The sequence below is a fragment of the Protopterus annectens genome, chromosome 5.part0 (assembly GCF_019279795.1).
Source record: "Protopterus annectens isolate FY-2018-M chromosome 5.part0, PAN1.0, whole genome shotgun sequence".
NCBI lineage: Eukaryota > Metazoa > Chordata > Ceratodontiformes > Protopteridae > Protopterus > Protopterus annectens.
Window position 1 is genome coordinate 1619352393 of NC_056735.1, and position 12885 is coordinate 1619365277.

Sequence of the window (12885 nt, forward strand, 5' to 3'; positions counted from 1 at the left end):
TTTGGCTCTAGTTTCCCCGTCACCATTTTCTGACACTGGGAGACTACGAATGTTCTGAGAAGGAACATAGGAGAAAACATAAGAGTAATAAAAGATAATTCAAGCTGATCCTAATGCTTAAAAATTGGAAAACACGATGCAATATTGAGAGACCTATAAAGAAAGGCCTGTAAAATACAACCCTTCACAAATACCTGTTGCTAAACCTTGTAGCTTATTTCGTGAAACGTGACTTGGAAACACAGAAGTCCATGTTCTTGCTACCTTTAGGAGTTCACCTCCACGTATTAAAGTTTTATTAACATTTTATTTCCATTCTACTGTAGTTTGAAAAACAAATGTTTGTAGTTAACATTATTTATTGAGCAGACATCCAGAAACTTTGATCATGAGCTGTCTTGTAATGTGACTCAGTTATAAATATTAACTTAAACAGGTCCCAAGTTTTATGCCAGTAAAGCAGCTTTTTTTTTTTTTTTGACGGGTATCCATGAACTTGAGGTCCTTCAATGGTCGTGATCTTCATCCCAGTCTTTTTTTTCTGAAGGGGCCTTGGGTCCTCCTGCTGGCTTTGCCATAATGATCTGCAAAATTAAGAATTTCAGTAGACAACTGTTAAGAACTATTTTATGCTCAGGTATGTAAGTTTTGTACTACAGGGAATCACAAAGCTCGTTCTTTTTACTGCTATGCACCAAATAGTCTAACTATCTATTTCACACGTACCTAAAAATCACTGTGGGAGAAAGTTAATTACTGGCAAGGTTGAGAAGCTCTAGAAAACATTTGATGCAACTGTTTATGAACACTACTGTTGCCTTAGCAAGGAGTACATCTCTACTACTCAGCAACAGCTAAATAGTATAGTAGTGCTTACCATTATCAGTTGAGCTATGAGGTGACCTTTTCTAGGGGGGAACTTGGGATTTTATAATTTCTTCTTAAAATTTCCTTGGCTTTTTCACACCTCTGAATACTCTCTCATTTCTGTATTTGGAGGCATCTGTATCCAGTCAAAACAAACGATGAAAATGACTGTCTTAAGAGGATATACTCAGCCCTGTGCAACTCAAGTCTGACCGCCATTCACCGATTAAGCACAACATAGGAAAATAAAAACAAATACAAAACATCTTAATGGAAAATCCATCAACAGCTGCACGATGGAGCAGCCAATCAAACATCTGGGAGGAAGTAAGCAGAAGGAAAGGAAAGCAAGTGCCAATCCACAAAAAGACTCCTTGAAAGGCAAATGCCCTGAGTAAGCAGGTTCACAAACTGTGGGTGGGGGTGGAGGGAACAAAGCCTAGCTCTGCACAGCCTACCATCTGCTGTGCTTCACCTCACCCCCATTTACACCCACTCCGAACACCACTTCCTTTGCACTTGCATAGCTTCTCTCATTATCAAACTTAGATACACCATCATTTTGTCCTCAAGCCCAATTCTCACTCTTATGTATGCAGCCTATAAAATTCAAAGAAAGATGACACCCATCTGGATCTGAGCTCCACATCTGCTTCAGAAAGACTTCTGCAGGACCTGGAGGATGTGGTAGATTGGGGCCTACAGTGCTTTTTGGGAGTTTGTAAAAAGAGAGAATGGAGCCCAGGGGGGACAGGATCCAAAATGAATTCTGGACAGCGATGTTTGTGGTGTGTGTGAAGTATCGAGTTTTGGATCCTGAACTGTAGGGCTGGCTGAAAGATCAGATTCAAAGCTTAAGAATCCAAGGATTCTGTACCTAAGGAGTGTAGCTTCGGGTCAGAGGATGTCTGATCCGATATTTTTCAACTTTTGGAGGTGGTTCCCAGGAAATCCTGGGGAAATTAGACGACGAGCGCTAACTATGCTCCAAAGTTTTAGTGCTTTTACTGGGAGTTTGAGTCCTTGAAGAAGATGGTGTTGAAGAATGAAGAAAACCCATCAAAATTAGTTTGCTGCATCTATCAGCTAATGCTCTACTATTAAAAGCGGCACATACAGAGCAGTCAATATTTAAATGAGCTGCTCAGACAATAAATGCACTCCCTGTGGACATCAGAGTTAGCAATTTTATGCTCACAAAAAGTGCATTTTTTAAAGCCTGTCGGCTTGTCAGCTATGACAACTTAAGACAGATACAATAGAGAGAGAGAGAGAAATTATAACAGAGTAAACTTTTTTTTTCTTTTTAAGACAAGTGTATAGAAGGAGGAAAAGAAAAAAGAAATAAGGAAATTACCAGCACTGGTAATAAGGGGTTACCCTTGTAACAGAGGGTAGAAGGATAAGAAAGTGTGGAAAAATACTGAAGTTCAACATATTTTGTATTCTGTATATAAAGGGTTAAGCAGAAAAATGTTCACTGCGTGCAAACTGAAATGTTCTGGAAAATGTTGATCACTGAGGAATGCAGAAGTTAATCTTAAACTGCTGATAAGAAAGTTAATGGTGCAAGAATAACTGTGGTACTGGCTGGTAAAAACAAGTAATCAAACTATCACTTCTAATGAATGTCCTCTGTGCTACGTGTATGTACGTGCAGGAGGGTCTATATAAGGACAGCTCAAAGTACAAGTAGCCAGACTGCTGGCATACTACTATCATGTAAGCAGGTCTCCATGCATGTAAAATAAAGCTGTTTTACTTGCTTACAAGAACTTGGTGTGATTCTTCCAGAATATGTTAGAAGAGTAAAATCTTTCGACATAACTGGCGCCCAACGTGGGGCGGCCCCTGCACTGCGCGAATCGAACAAAGAGAGGCTGAAAACCTGCGCAGGTGGAGAGAGATCTGGCTCTCCTCGAACGAAAGACCTCCGACTGAAACAGGTCGAAATTACAGGCCAGTCACTCTTTCCAGATTCAATCTGCGAGGTTGCAACGAAACAGGACGGAGGAATCACAAAGGTAAGCAAAACGCTATTTTTTTGTCGTTTCTGATTGGAATTTTTTTTCTAAATTTTAAGGGACTAGTCAAGGGAGAAATTTAATTTTCTCAAAGTATAAGGAGTATATGTGAATAGATTCCATATACAAGAGATCTCAGGAACAGGAATAGTTTCTCGTAAGAGAAATGGGAACAGGAACCAGTTGCGTCAAAGGTGACGACAAAACTGAAGATGAAAAGTTTATGTTTGAGTTACACCCAAAGAACGTAAAATATTTAGATAAATGGAAAAAAGATCATGGGTTTAGTGGATGTTTAAATAAGTCAGAATGTCAAAATCTAGTAAGATTACTGCGCAAACAGGCAGGAAATAAGACAAGGAATCAAAAGAAGGTGGGGTTTCCCCAGGCACAGAAATGGCTGGAAAAAGCATAAGAGACAGAGGGAACAAAAAAAAAAAAAAAAAAAAAAAAAGCACAAAAAAAAAAAAAAAAAAAAGGGTGTGGTAATTCAAGTGAAAGAGATGTGTACTTTATTAAAAAGGAAGACAATAAAACTTCCAAGTGTGTAGAACCAGAATGCAGACTCTCTTAGATAAAATAAAAGAACATTGGAAGCCCAAGGCAGATTGGACTTGCATTAATCAATGCGTTCAATCAGATGACGAAACCGTAGACAATTATCTACATCGTCTCACACAATGTTTTGATGCTCATAGTGGGTTGATTAAGGTAGACAATCAGGAAAATGACTCGCCCTATGAACAGCAATTGAAAAATGCATTCCTAAAGCGCTGCAAGACAGCCAGTGGTAACTTTATACAAAAGCATATGATCACACACAGGACAGCGCGTCTACAGCCCCTTATGGAGTATGCTAGACATGCTGTGAAATACCTGAAGGAAAAAAAAAGATAAAAAAGCCCAGACTTTTACAGTTAGTGAAGATGGAACTTTAATGTTAGTTCAAGGTTCCGCAAACCGTGAAAGAGGGCGTGGCAGGGGAAGAGGACGGAGAGGCATAAGTCATTCTGAGGATTTCGAAGGTAGGCAAAAGAGAGGGGAATGTTTTAAGTGCGGTAAGAAGGGACATTTCGCCAGAGATTGCAGAGGACCGGAGAAACCGATGGTTGCTTCCGGTGGTACCGCATGACTATATGACGGTCAAAAAGACGTAGATGGAGGGTATGAGGAAGAAGAACAAAGTGAGAATGGGGAAGTAGGTACAAGTGAAGACGATGGGTGGGGACATGAAATGGCAGAAAATGAGGAATATCAAATGGTAAATCTAACAGCACTAGCATCAACTATGCAATTGGAATCCCAACCAGTGATCACATTGCAAGTTGAGGGCCGAGACATAGAATTTCTCTGTGACTCGGGGGCTTCACGAACGTTAGTCAGAAGTACTGCCATATCATCCGACGTTACCTCGGATGAATATGTGCTTGTAAAAGCAGCAAATGGTCGTATTTACAAAGAGCCATTGTCCAAACCTCTGTGGTTTACCGACCCAGAGACGAACCAAACCATACGGTTCTGAGTAATAATTTCAAAAATCTGCCCAGTAAATTTACTAGGAAGAGATTTAATGCAAGTGTTCGGCATGCATAGCAGCCGTCCCAACCTCCACTGGGATGGTGGCAAGGAGAATTGACCCAAATAGTGCTTTTGAAAGCTGGAGTATTAATTCCGTGCACAGACTCACCATGTAATATGCCCTTATTTCCAGTAAAAAAAAAAAAACGGATGGGACATGGAGGGATGGTACAAGACTTACAGGCAATAAATGCCGCGGTGGTACCTCGGGCCCCCATAGTCCCGGATCCGTCTATTCTGCTGAACGATATCCTTCCTACGGATAACTACTTTTCTGTAATTGATATCAGTAATGCCTTTTTCTCTATTCCCTTGCAGGAAGATAGATTTTGGTTTGCATTTACGTTTATGGGCAAGCGTTATACCTATACCAGGTTACCGCAGGGATACTGCGAAAGTCCGACCATCTTCTCACAAGAGATGTCCACCAATTTGGCTCAGTTCCAACCCGCCCAAGGGTGCCACCTACTGCTGTACGTGGATTATATCCTCCTGGCCGCGACTACGGAAGAACTCTAAGTCCGAGACTATTCGACTACTACACTTTCTGGCACACGAAGGACATAAGGTAAATAAGTCTAAGTTACAATTTTGTAAATTAGAAGTACGTTACCTGGGTTATACTATCTCTGGGAAGGGCAGGCGATTAGATGACAGTAGAAAGAATGCTATTTTACAAGCCCCCATGCCAACTACAAAAAAAGAAATGATGTCCTTTTTAGGCATTACAAACTTCTGTCGTAGTTGGATTCCCAACTATGCCGAAGAAGTGCACCCGCTATCAGACTTAATTTTTGCAATACCGATGGCGGCAAAAGATTTGCTGCACTGGACAGACAAGGCAGTACAGGCATTCACTAGAAAGTACAGTTTTGTACCTACCATAAATGTAGATGTCTGATAGGTATGCATCTGCAGTCCTAACATATGGGTTGTCCTGCCTCAGGCAGCCCTTCGGTCGGCTGGATTCCAAAGTCTGGGTCTGGCCTCGGCTGATGTCGCACTTCACCCGACATCATAGCTGCTGTTTATTGGGTATAAAGGCATCAGCCGACGCCATTTTCCTCAGTGTTTCTTGCCCCAGATGCCAGGTGCCCTCTAGTAAGGCTAAATTTGGATAAATGCAATAATTCCAAACAGTGGAGAGCAAACAATATAAACAAATATAGATATATATATATACATATATACAAACAAATACACCATAACAGATTCCCCCATCTAGCTAAAAGATGGGTAAATACCCTAGGAGTACCACAGAGGGGAAGGAGGGAGGGTAATCCTGACTGCAGATGCATACCTATCGGACATCTACATTTATGGTAGGTACAAAACTGTACTATGTCCTTCAAGGATGCATCTGCAGTCCTAACATATGGGTAGAGTACCAGCGCCAAACTGGGGGAGGAGGTACTAAGATAAAGATGGTGTAGTTAAGATCCCTTGCAAAACAGCAGTTGCAAAACCTGCTCGGGATCTAGAGTATAAAGGAAGATTGTAATGCTTGGCAAATGTATGCACGGAGCTCCAGGTAGCAGCTTCTAAAATGTCTTTGGTAGCCACTCCTCGTAGGAAAGCTGTAGTGGCTGTAGCTCTTGTGGAATGAGGTCTGATATTATCAGGAGTTGTCTTTCCATGAAAAGAGTAACAAAAACGAATGCAATTTCCTATCCATTTTGAGATTGTTTTGAAATTGCTTTTCCTTGCATTCCTGTTGCATATGCTACCAAAAGCTGGTCAGTTTTTCTGCTGGTCTTAGTTCTGTCCAGATAGTAGCGTAATTGTCTGTGCACATCCAAGGTATGTAGCAGTCTTTCCCCCCTGTTCTGTGGGTTGGGGAAGAATGTAGGTAAATGAATCGCTTGGTTCAATGATACTCTGGAGACCACTTTTGGCAGAAAGGTAGGGTTGGTTCTCAGAGAGACTCTGTCCTGATGAAAGATAAGGAAGGGTTGTACTGCCATTAATGCCTGTAGCTCAGATACCCTTCTTGCTGAAGTGATTGCTAGTAGGAAAGCAGTTTTCCAAGACAGGAATTGTAATTCTGCTGTTGCTGCTGGTTCAAAAGGGGGGAGAGTTAACTTTTCCAGCACAAAGTTGAGATCCCAAGTAGGTATAGGTGGTTTCCTTGGAGGCTTTACATTTTTGATTCCTCTCAAGAACTGCCCGAGTAGAGGATGAGAGAAAACAGGAGGATTCAAGTTGTATTCTGCTGAAATTGCTGATGCATGAATCTTTATGGAGGAGTAAGACAGGCCATTATGGAACAGCTCTGCTAAGTATTCCAGGATGAGTGCTATGTTTGCCACAGAGACATTTTCTCCCTTTGCTGCACTCCAAATGAGGTATCTTTTCCACTTGGCTGAATAAGTCTTCCTTGTGGAGGGTCTGCGTGCCTCCAGGATAATGTCCTTAACCCTCGGAGATAAATCTGGGTTACTTTGGTTTATACAATATTCCAAGCAGCTAGCTGCAGTGTTTTCAAGTTCGGATGTAGGATCTTGTAGTTGTCCTGTGTTAGTAGTAAGGGACATAGAGGTAGATGCCATGCGTGTGTCCGAGACATGCTTCTCAGTAGCAGGTACCAATGTTGCCTCGGCCAGTCTGGAGCTATCAGAATTACCCTTGGTTGATCCTCTTTGATCTTCAGTAGAACTTTGTACATCAAGGGAAGAGGTGGAAATGCATATGCTGTCAGGTTTTTCCAGCTGAAGGAAAGTGAGTCCACCCTCCAAGCAAGTGGGTGGTATGTTCTTGTGCAGAATTTTTTCAATTGGTGATTGTGTAGGGAGGCAAACAGGTCTATCTGTGGTAGTCCCCATTTCTCTGTTATGGCTTTGAAAATATCTGGATGCAGCATCCATTTGTGACCATCCGTGGTAGTTCTGCTTAAGGTGTCTGCTAGAGAATTTTCTTTTCCTGGTACAAATCTGGCCTGAAGTTGAATGTTGAGGTTCAGGGCCACATTCCACAGGTCCATTGCCATCCGGCATAGAGGGTATGAATGTGTACCTCCTTGTTTGTTGATGTACCACATGACTGTGGTGTTGTCCGTCCTTATCAGCAGATGACCCTGTTGAAGGAGTGGTCTGAATGCCTGGATCGCAGATTTCACTGCCAGCATCTCCTTTAGATTTATGTGTAGATTCAGCTGGTCTTGGGTCCATAGGCCTTGAATACACTTGTCCACCATGTGAGCCCCCAATCCTAGGTCTGAGGTGTCCGTGGTGATGGTCTGGCTTGGCTGTGGTTTGTGGAAAGGCAAGCCTCTGTTCAACTGGCAGGCCTGAGCCCACCACAGGAATTCTTGCTTCAGGCATGGAATTATTGGAATTTGGTTTTCTAGACTGTGCTGGTGTTGAGACCATACATTCCTTAGGTACCATTGTAACTTTCTCATATGTAGCCTGGCATGCGGAATCAATATTATGCAGGATGCCATGTAACCCAGGGCTTGCAGGACTTTCCTTGCAGTAAGGTGAGTTTGTTTTGTCAATGACATGAAATAGCCTGGTAGTTGCTTTTGTTTTTCTTCTGTGAGAAAGGCCATCTGAGTTGATGTGTCCAGATCTGCCCCCAAGAATGTTATCCTTTGGGAAGGTACTAGTCTTGACTTCTGCATGTTGACTGTGTATCCCAAGGCTTGCAACAGTTGTATGACATTTTCCAAATCTTTTGTCAATTATGCCTTGTTGTCCGCTTGTAATAGGCAGTCGTCCAGGTATGGGTAAATTTGAATTCCCTGGAGCCTGCAATGAGCAATTACTGATGCCAGGCATTTCGTGAATACTCTGGGCGCAGTAGATGGGCAATGCTGAGAATTGATAATGCTCTGATCCTGCAAGAAATCTGAGGTATCTTCTGCAATCTGGTCGTATAGGGACGTGCAGGTATGCCTCCTTGAGATCTAGAGTCACCAGCCAAGACTCCTTGCCCAGCATGGGAAGAAGCTGCTGGAGGGTCAGCATTTTGAATTTTGGAACAATGAGGTATGTGTTCAGAGCGGACAAGTCGAGAATAGGTCTCCATTGATTTTCTTTTCTTGGTACCAGGAAAAGCCTGGAGTAAAAACCTTGGCCTTGTTCCATAGGTGGCACCTTTTCTATAGCTCTTATCTTTAGTAAGTTGTTGATTTGTTTTAGAGCATCTGTTTTTTGGCTTGGTGGTAGGTTTGGCATTCCCCTCTTTTTTGGTAGAGTGTGGAAGTGAAACTGTAGCCCTTGTCTATTGTTTGCAAAGTCCATTTGTCTCCTGTAATGTAATGCCAGTTGTCTGAAAATAAGGCTAGCTTTCCGCCCAAGGGAGCTTCCAGTTGTTCCCTGGTAGGCGGTATCAGAGCCAAGTCATTGTGTCTGTCCAGTGGAAGTGGTTGCAGTTGAATCTGTGGCGGTACTTCTCTGATTGGTAGGTTGCCACTGACGTCCCCTGTAGGCACCCCTAGATTGATTTCTGCCTCTTGGGCGTCTATTTCTGCCTCTCTGTGCTCTGGAGTTGTCTGGAAAGGACAAATTCTTTGAAGGCCAATTTCTGCTAAACCTCGGAGGTTGGACCTGTAAGAAATCCTTGACTGTTTGGACAGATTTTGCTTTTTCTTCCACCTTCTTTAGAACCTCCTGTGCAGGGGAGCCAAACAAACTTTGTTTCTCCATGGGAGCATCTAGGAGTTTTGATTTAACATGATCTGGTAATGACTGTTCTTTTAACCATGCATGTCTTCGAATCACTGTTCCGGTCATAGCTGATCTAAAGGAAGCCTCCAGTGCATCATAGCCACATTTTAAGAAATGGTTACTGACCTGCTGAGAGTTATGTACCAAATCCTGAAGAGACTTGCGGTCTATAGGTTCAGGAGAGGACAGTTTTTTATTTAGCTGGTCTAACAAAAATTCCTGATATTGAATCGTGAAATTGACAGTTTAAGGCCCTAGCCGAAAAAGCAGCAGAAGTATAAACCTTTTTACCCCATCTCTCTAATGCTCTAGATTCCCTATCAGAGGGAAGAGGGATTTTGGCAGAAGCAGCTGCCACACCTTTCGGGCCCTGTGAAATGGTTTCTGGATCTGCAACAGGAGCCTTATACAAATGGTAATGCGTGTCCGGGACCCTGTAATATCTGTCAGGCTTGGCAGGGGCCGGAGGAGGAGAATCAGGAGCAGTACAGGCATCATTAAATGCATCAACTACTGTTAGTACTGGAGGAATGGCTAATGGCCTATGCTGTGGTAAGTGTAAGAAGGTCCTTAGCCTTTTCCTTGAATCTGAAAAATCCTGGCCCTGCCATTGGAGTCTTCTGCATCAGAATCCTCATAAGGAGAATATGGGCCTTCCTGAGGGTCTGTAATGTCCGAGTCCTCCGAGGAATAGTCTGTAGAGATAGGTTCCGGGGGTTCAGTCCTAGGCCTCTTATCTGAAGGGGGCTGAGAGGCCCTGTCTGGGTGAGGTTGTGATCCCCTGACCAAAGAAATGAGATCCTCAGCCAGGCTGAGTATTTGTGAACTAGAGGTAGGCCTATGTGGGGTAGATTTAGCAGGTAAGGCCTTAGAAGATTTAGCTGCTTTAGCCCTGGCAAAAGCCTTGATGGACATAGAAGCAGGGGGTCTAGCAGCCCCACGTGCAGGGGTAGATATGTCTAAAGGAATAGTATCCGACAAATCCTGGGAGCCTGCTACTGTAGCAGTAATATCAGTAGCAGATTCGACCATTGTCTGTGAGGCCTCGGCTATAGGAGGCATGCTTTCGGCCGAAGGAAGAACCGAGGACTCTGTTTCAGCCGAAACAGAGACACTCGCGGTTGGCCTAGCCGCGGTTTCCGCCGAAACTGCGGACCGCGAGTGTCGGTCCTTTTCCTTGCGCTTTTTATCTATTTGTGTAGTCGGAGTCTCCGATGGCATTTTGTAAGCAAAAGCGGGACCAAAAAACTCCTCTGCAAACTCCGACCGACGTCTAAGCGTTCGTCGGTTGAAGGAAGCACAGGCTAGACAAGCTGATACGTCGTGGTCTGGGCCTAAGCAAGGAAGGCAGTAAGAGTGGAAATCCTTATGAGGTATTTGTTTCCCACAAGTTAAATTATTTACTTTTTCTGACATCGGCTGAGGCAAGAAAGAGTCCCCAACGGGGTACTTAGCTTTTTAGAAGTCTTCGGTAGTAGAAATCTCTGGATCTGACCGACCGGCACTTGCGAACAGCTTCTGCTTCGGGCACCACGCGGCAAGAAAGACCGAGGAAAATGGCGTCGGCTGATGCCTTTATACCCAATAAACAGCAGCTATGACGTTGGGTGAAGTACGACATCAGCCGAGGCCAGACCCAGACTTTGGAATCCGGCCGACCGAAGGGCTGCCTGAGGCAGGACAACCCATATGTTAGGACTGCAGATGCATCCTTGAAGGACATTCAAGCAACTGATAGCTGGGTCAGCGACGTTGGGGTTTCCAGATTACAGTAAGACCTTTATACAGACTGTAGATTGCAAGCAGGGATTTATGACATCTGTTTTAATGCAAATGTATGGAGATAAGTTACTACCATTGGCATTTTACTCTAGTAAATTAGACTCCGTAGCACGAGCATTTCCACACTGTGTGCAAGCAGTAATTGCAGCCGCTTTGGCGGTACAAGCATCTGCCACATTGGTATTGTTCCATGATCTTACGTTAAAAGTCCCGCACTCTGTAGCAGTCATCCTTCTGCAGGACAAGTTAACATTTCTGTCACCTAGCAGACATTTATCTTGTATGACTACGCTGTTATCACAGCCACACATGACAATTGAGAGATGCACTACCTTAAACCCAGCGACACTGCTACCCGTTGCTGAAGACGGTATCCCGCATGTATGCTTAGATCTCATACATTCTAAAGTTCTACCAAGACCGGATCTTAAAGATCAACCCTTACTACATGCGGACTGGACACTGTTTGTAGATGGGTCAGCACGCAAAACAGAAACAGGCACCACACAGGTAGGGTATGCAGTTACTACTGCAACTCAGATAATAGAGGCAAGACCACTCCCCGGGAACTTATCCGCTCAAGCAGCGGAACTGATTGCTGTGACAAGGGCATGTCTCCTTTCGGAAGACAGGAATGTCACTATCTATACGGATAGTCAATATGCCTTCTCTACGGTACATGTGTTTGCTCAGCAATGGAAAAATAGGGGGATGGTTACAACCTCGGGGAAAGACATCATGCACAAAGAACTAATCCTTGAATTACTACAAGCCGTCCAACGGCCACGGGGTTTGGCCATCTGTAAATGTGCTGCTCATACCCGTGCTAAGGACCCGGTATCACTTGGTAATGCCCTCGCAGACAAAGCAGCCAAAGAGGCAGCTATGTCCAGTACCTTTTCACTTGAAACCACACCTACAGAATTACAACCAACAGATAAGTTTGATTTGCAAACCTTACAAGTCATGCAGGAACTTAGCACAGTACAGGAAAAACAACGCTGGACTAGGTATGGTGTTAGACAGAACAAGGGAATCTATGTGGGACCAGATAATAAATATGTTTTGCCTACTAATCTTTTTAGGTATGCAGCACTAGTCGTGCATGGCCCTTTCCATCTGGGCCCTGCAGCTATGGTTAGAATTATCCACCTTACCCTTTGGACCAAGGGTTTCATTGCATATGCAAAACGTTTTTGTCTATCCTGCATAGTATGTGCTAAATACCACGGGGGCGGGGTCAGAGTTGCCCCGGCATAATTTCCAACACCCCCCTATCCATTTCATACAATATGTATGGACTTCATCGAATTGACCCCGGCACAACTAAAGAAGTTTGTGTTAGTGATAGTAGATGCATTTACTAAGTGGGTTGAGGCCTTTCCGGTGACACATCCGGATGCTCAAACAGTGGCTAAAATTTTGGTCAATCACATCGTCCCGCACTTTGGACTTCCTACACGCATCTACTCTGACAACGGCACGCATTTTGTCAATCAGATCATTCAGAAACTGTCTACAGTTTTCCAAATTGAACTGAAACACCATTGTGCCTACCACCCACAGTCAGCAGGGTTGGTGGAACACCACAACGGTATTCTAAAAGGCAAGTTAAGAAAACTCATGGCCGAGACACAGCAGTCTTGGATTACCTGTCTACATCTAGCCCTCCTTTCCATGCGGACAACTCCCACCTCAAAAGGAGTCACCCCATTTGAGTTATTGTACGGGAGACCTTATTACGTCCCGCAGTGGCAAAACTTGTTGCCTGCGGAACGTGAGGGGGGTGAGGAGATAGCATGAGGAAAATGCTGACCAATACTAACAGCTGTTTAACGAAGGATTGTTTTTCAGGTTCAAGAGACGACAAAATCACGGAAGTCATCGCAACTCCAACGGCAGTTCGGATTAAAGAAAGGTCCTCATGGATCCACCTAACGCATTGTAAAATTGTTAAATATTTT

The 12885-nt window shown here is 43.7% G+C and overlaps 1 protein-coding gene across 3 annotated transcripts in view; it reads right to left on the reverse strand.

Moving 5' to 3' along the window:
• Positions 1 to 341: 341 nt before the first annotated feature.
• The window catches only part of CCT8 (chaperonin containing TCP1 subunit 8), a 1023638-nt gene continuing 1011094 nt past the window's right edge, over positions 342 to 12885 (reverse strand). For all 3 annotated transcript variants that reach the window (XM_044071397.1, XM_044071395.1, XM_044071396.1), the window contains one exon: positions 342 to 584. In XM_044071397.1, coding sequence (XP_043927332.1) covers positions 507 to 584 — 78 coding nt within the window. In that variant the 3' untranslated portion in view covers positions 342 to 506. The remainder of the gene's footprint in view (positions 585 to 12885) is intronic.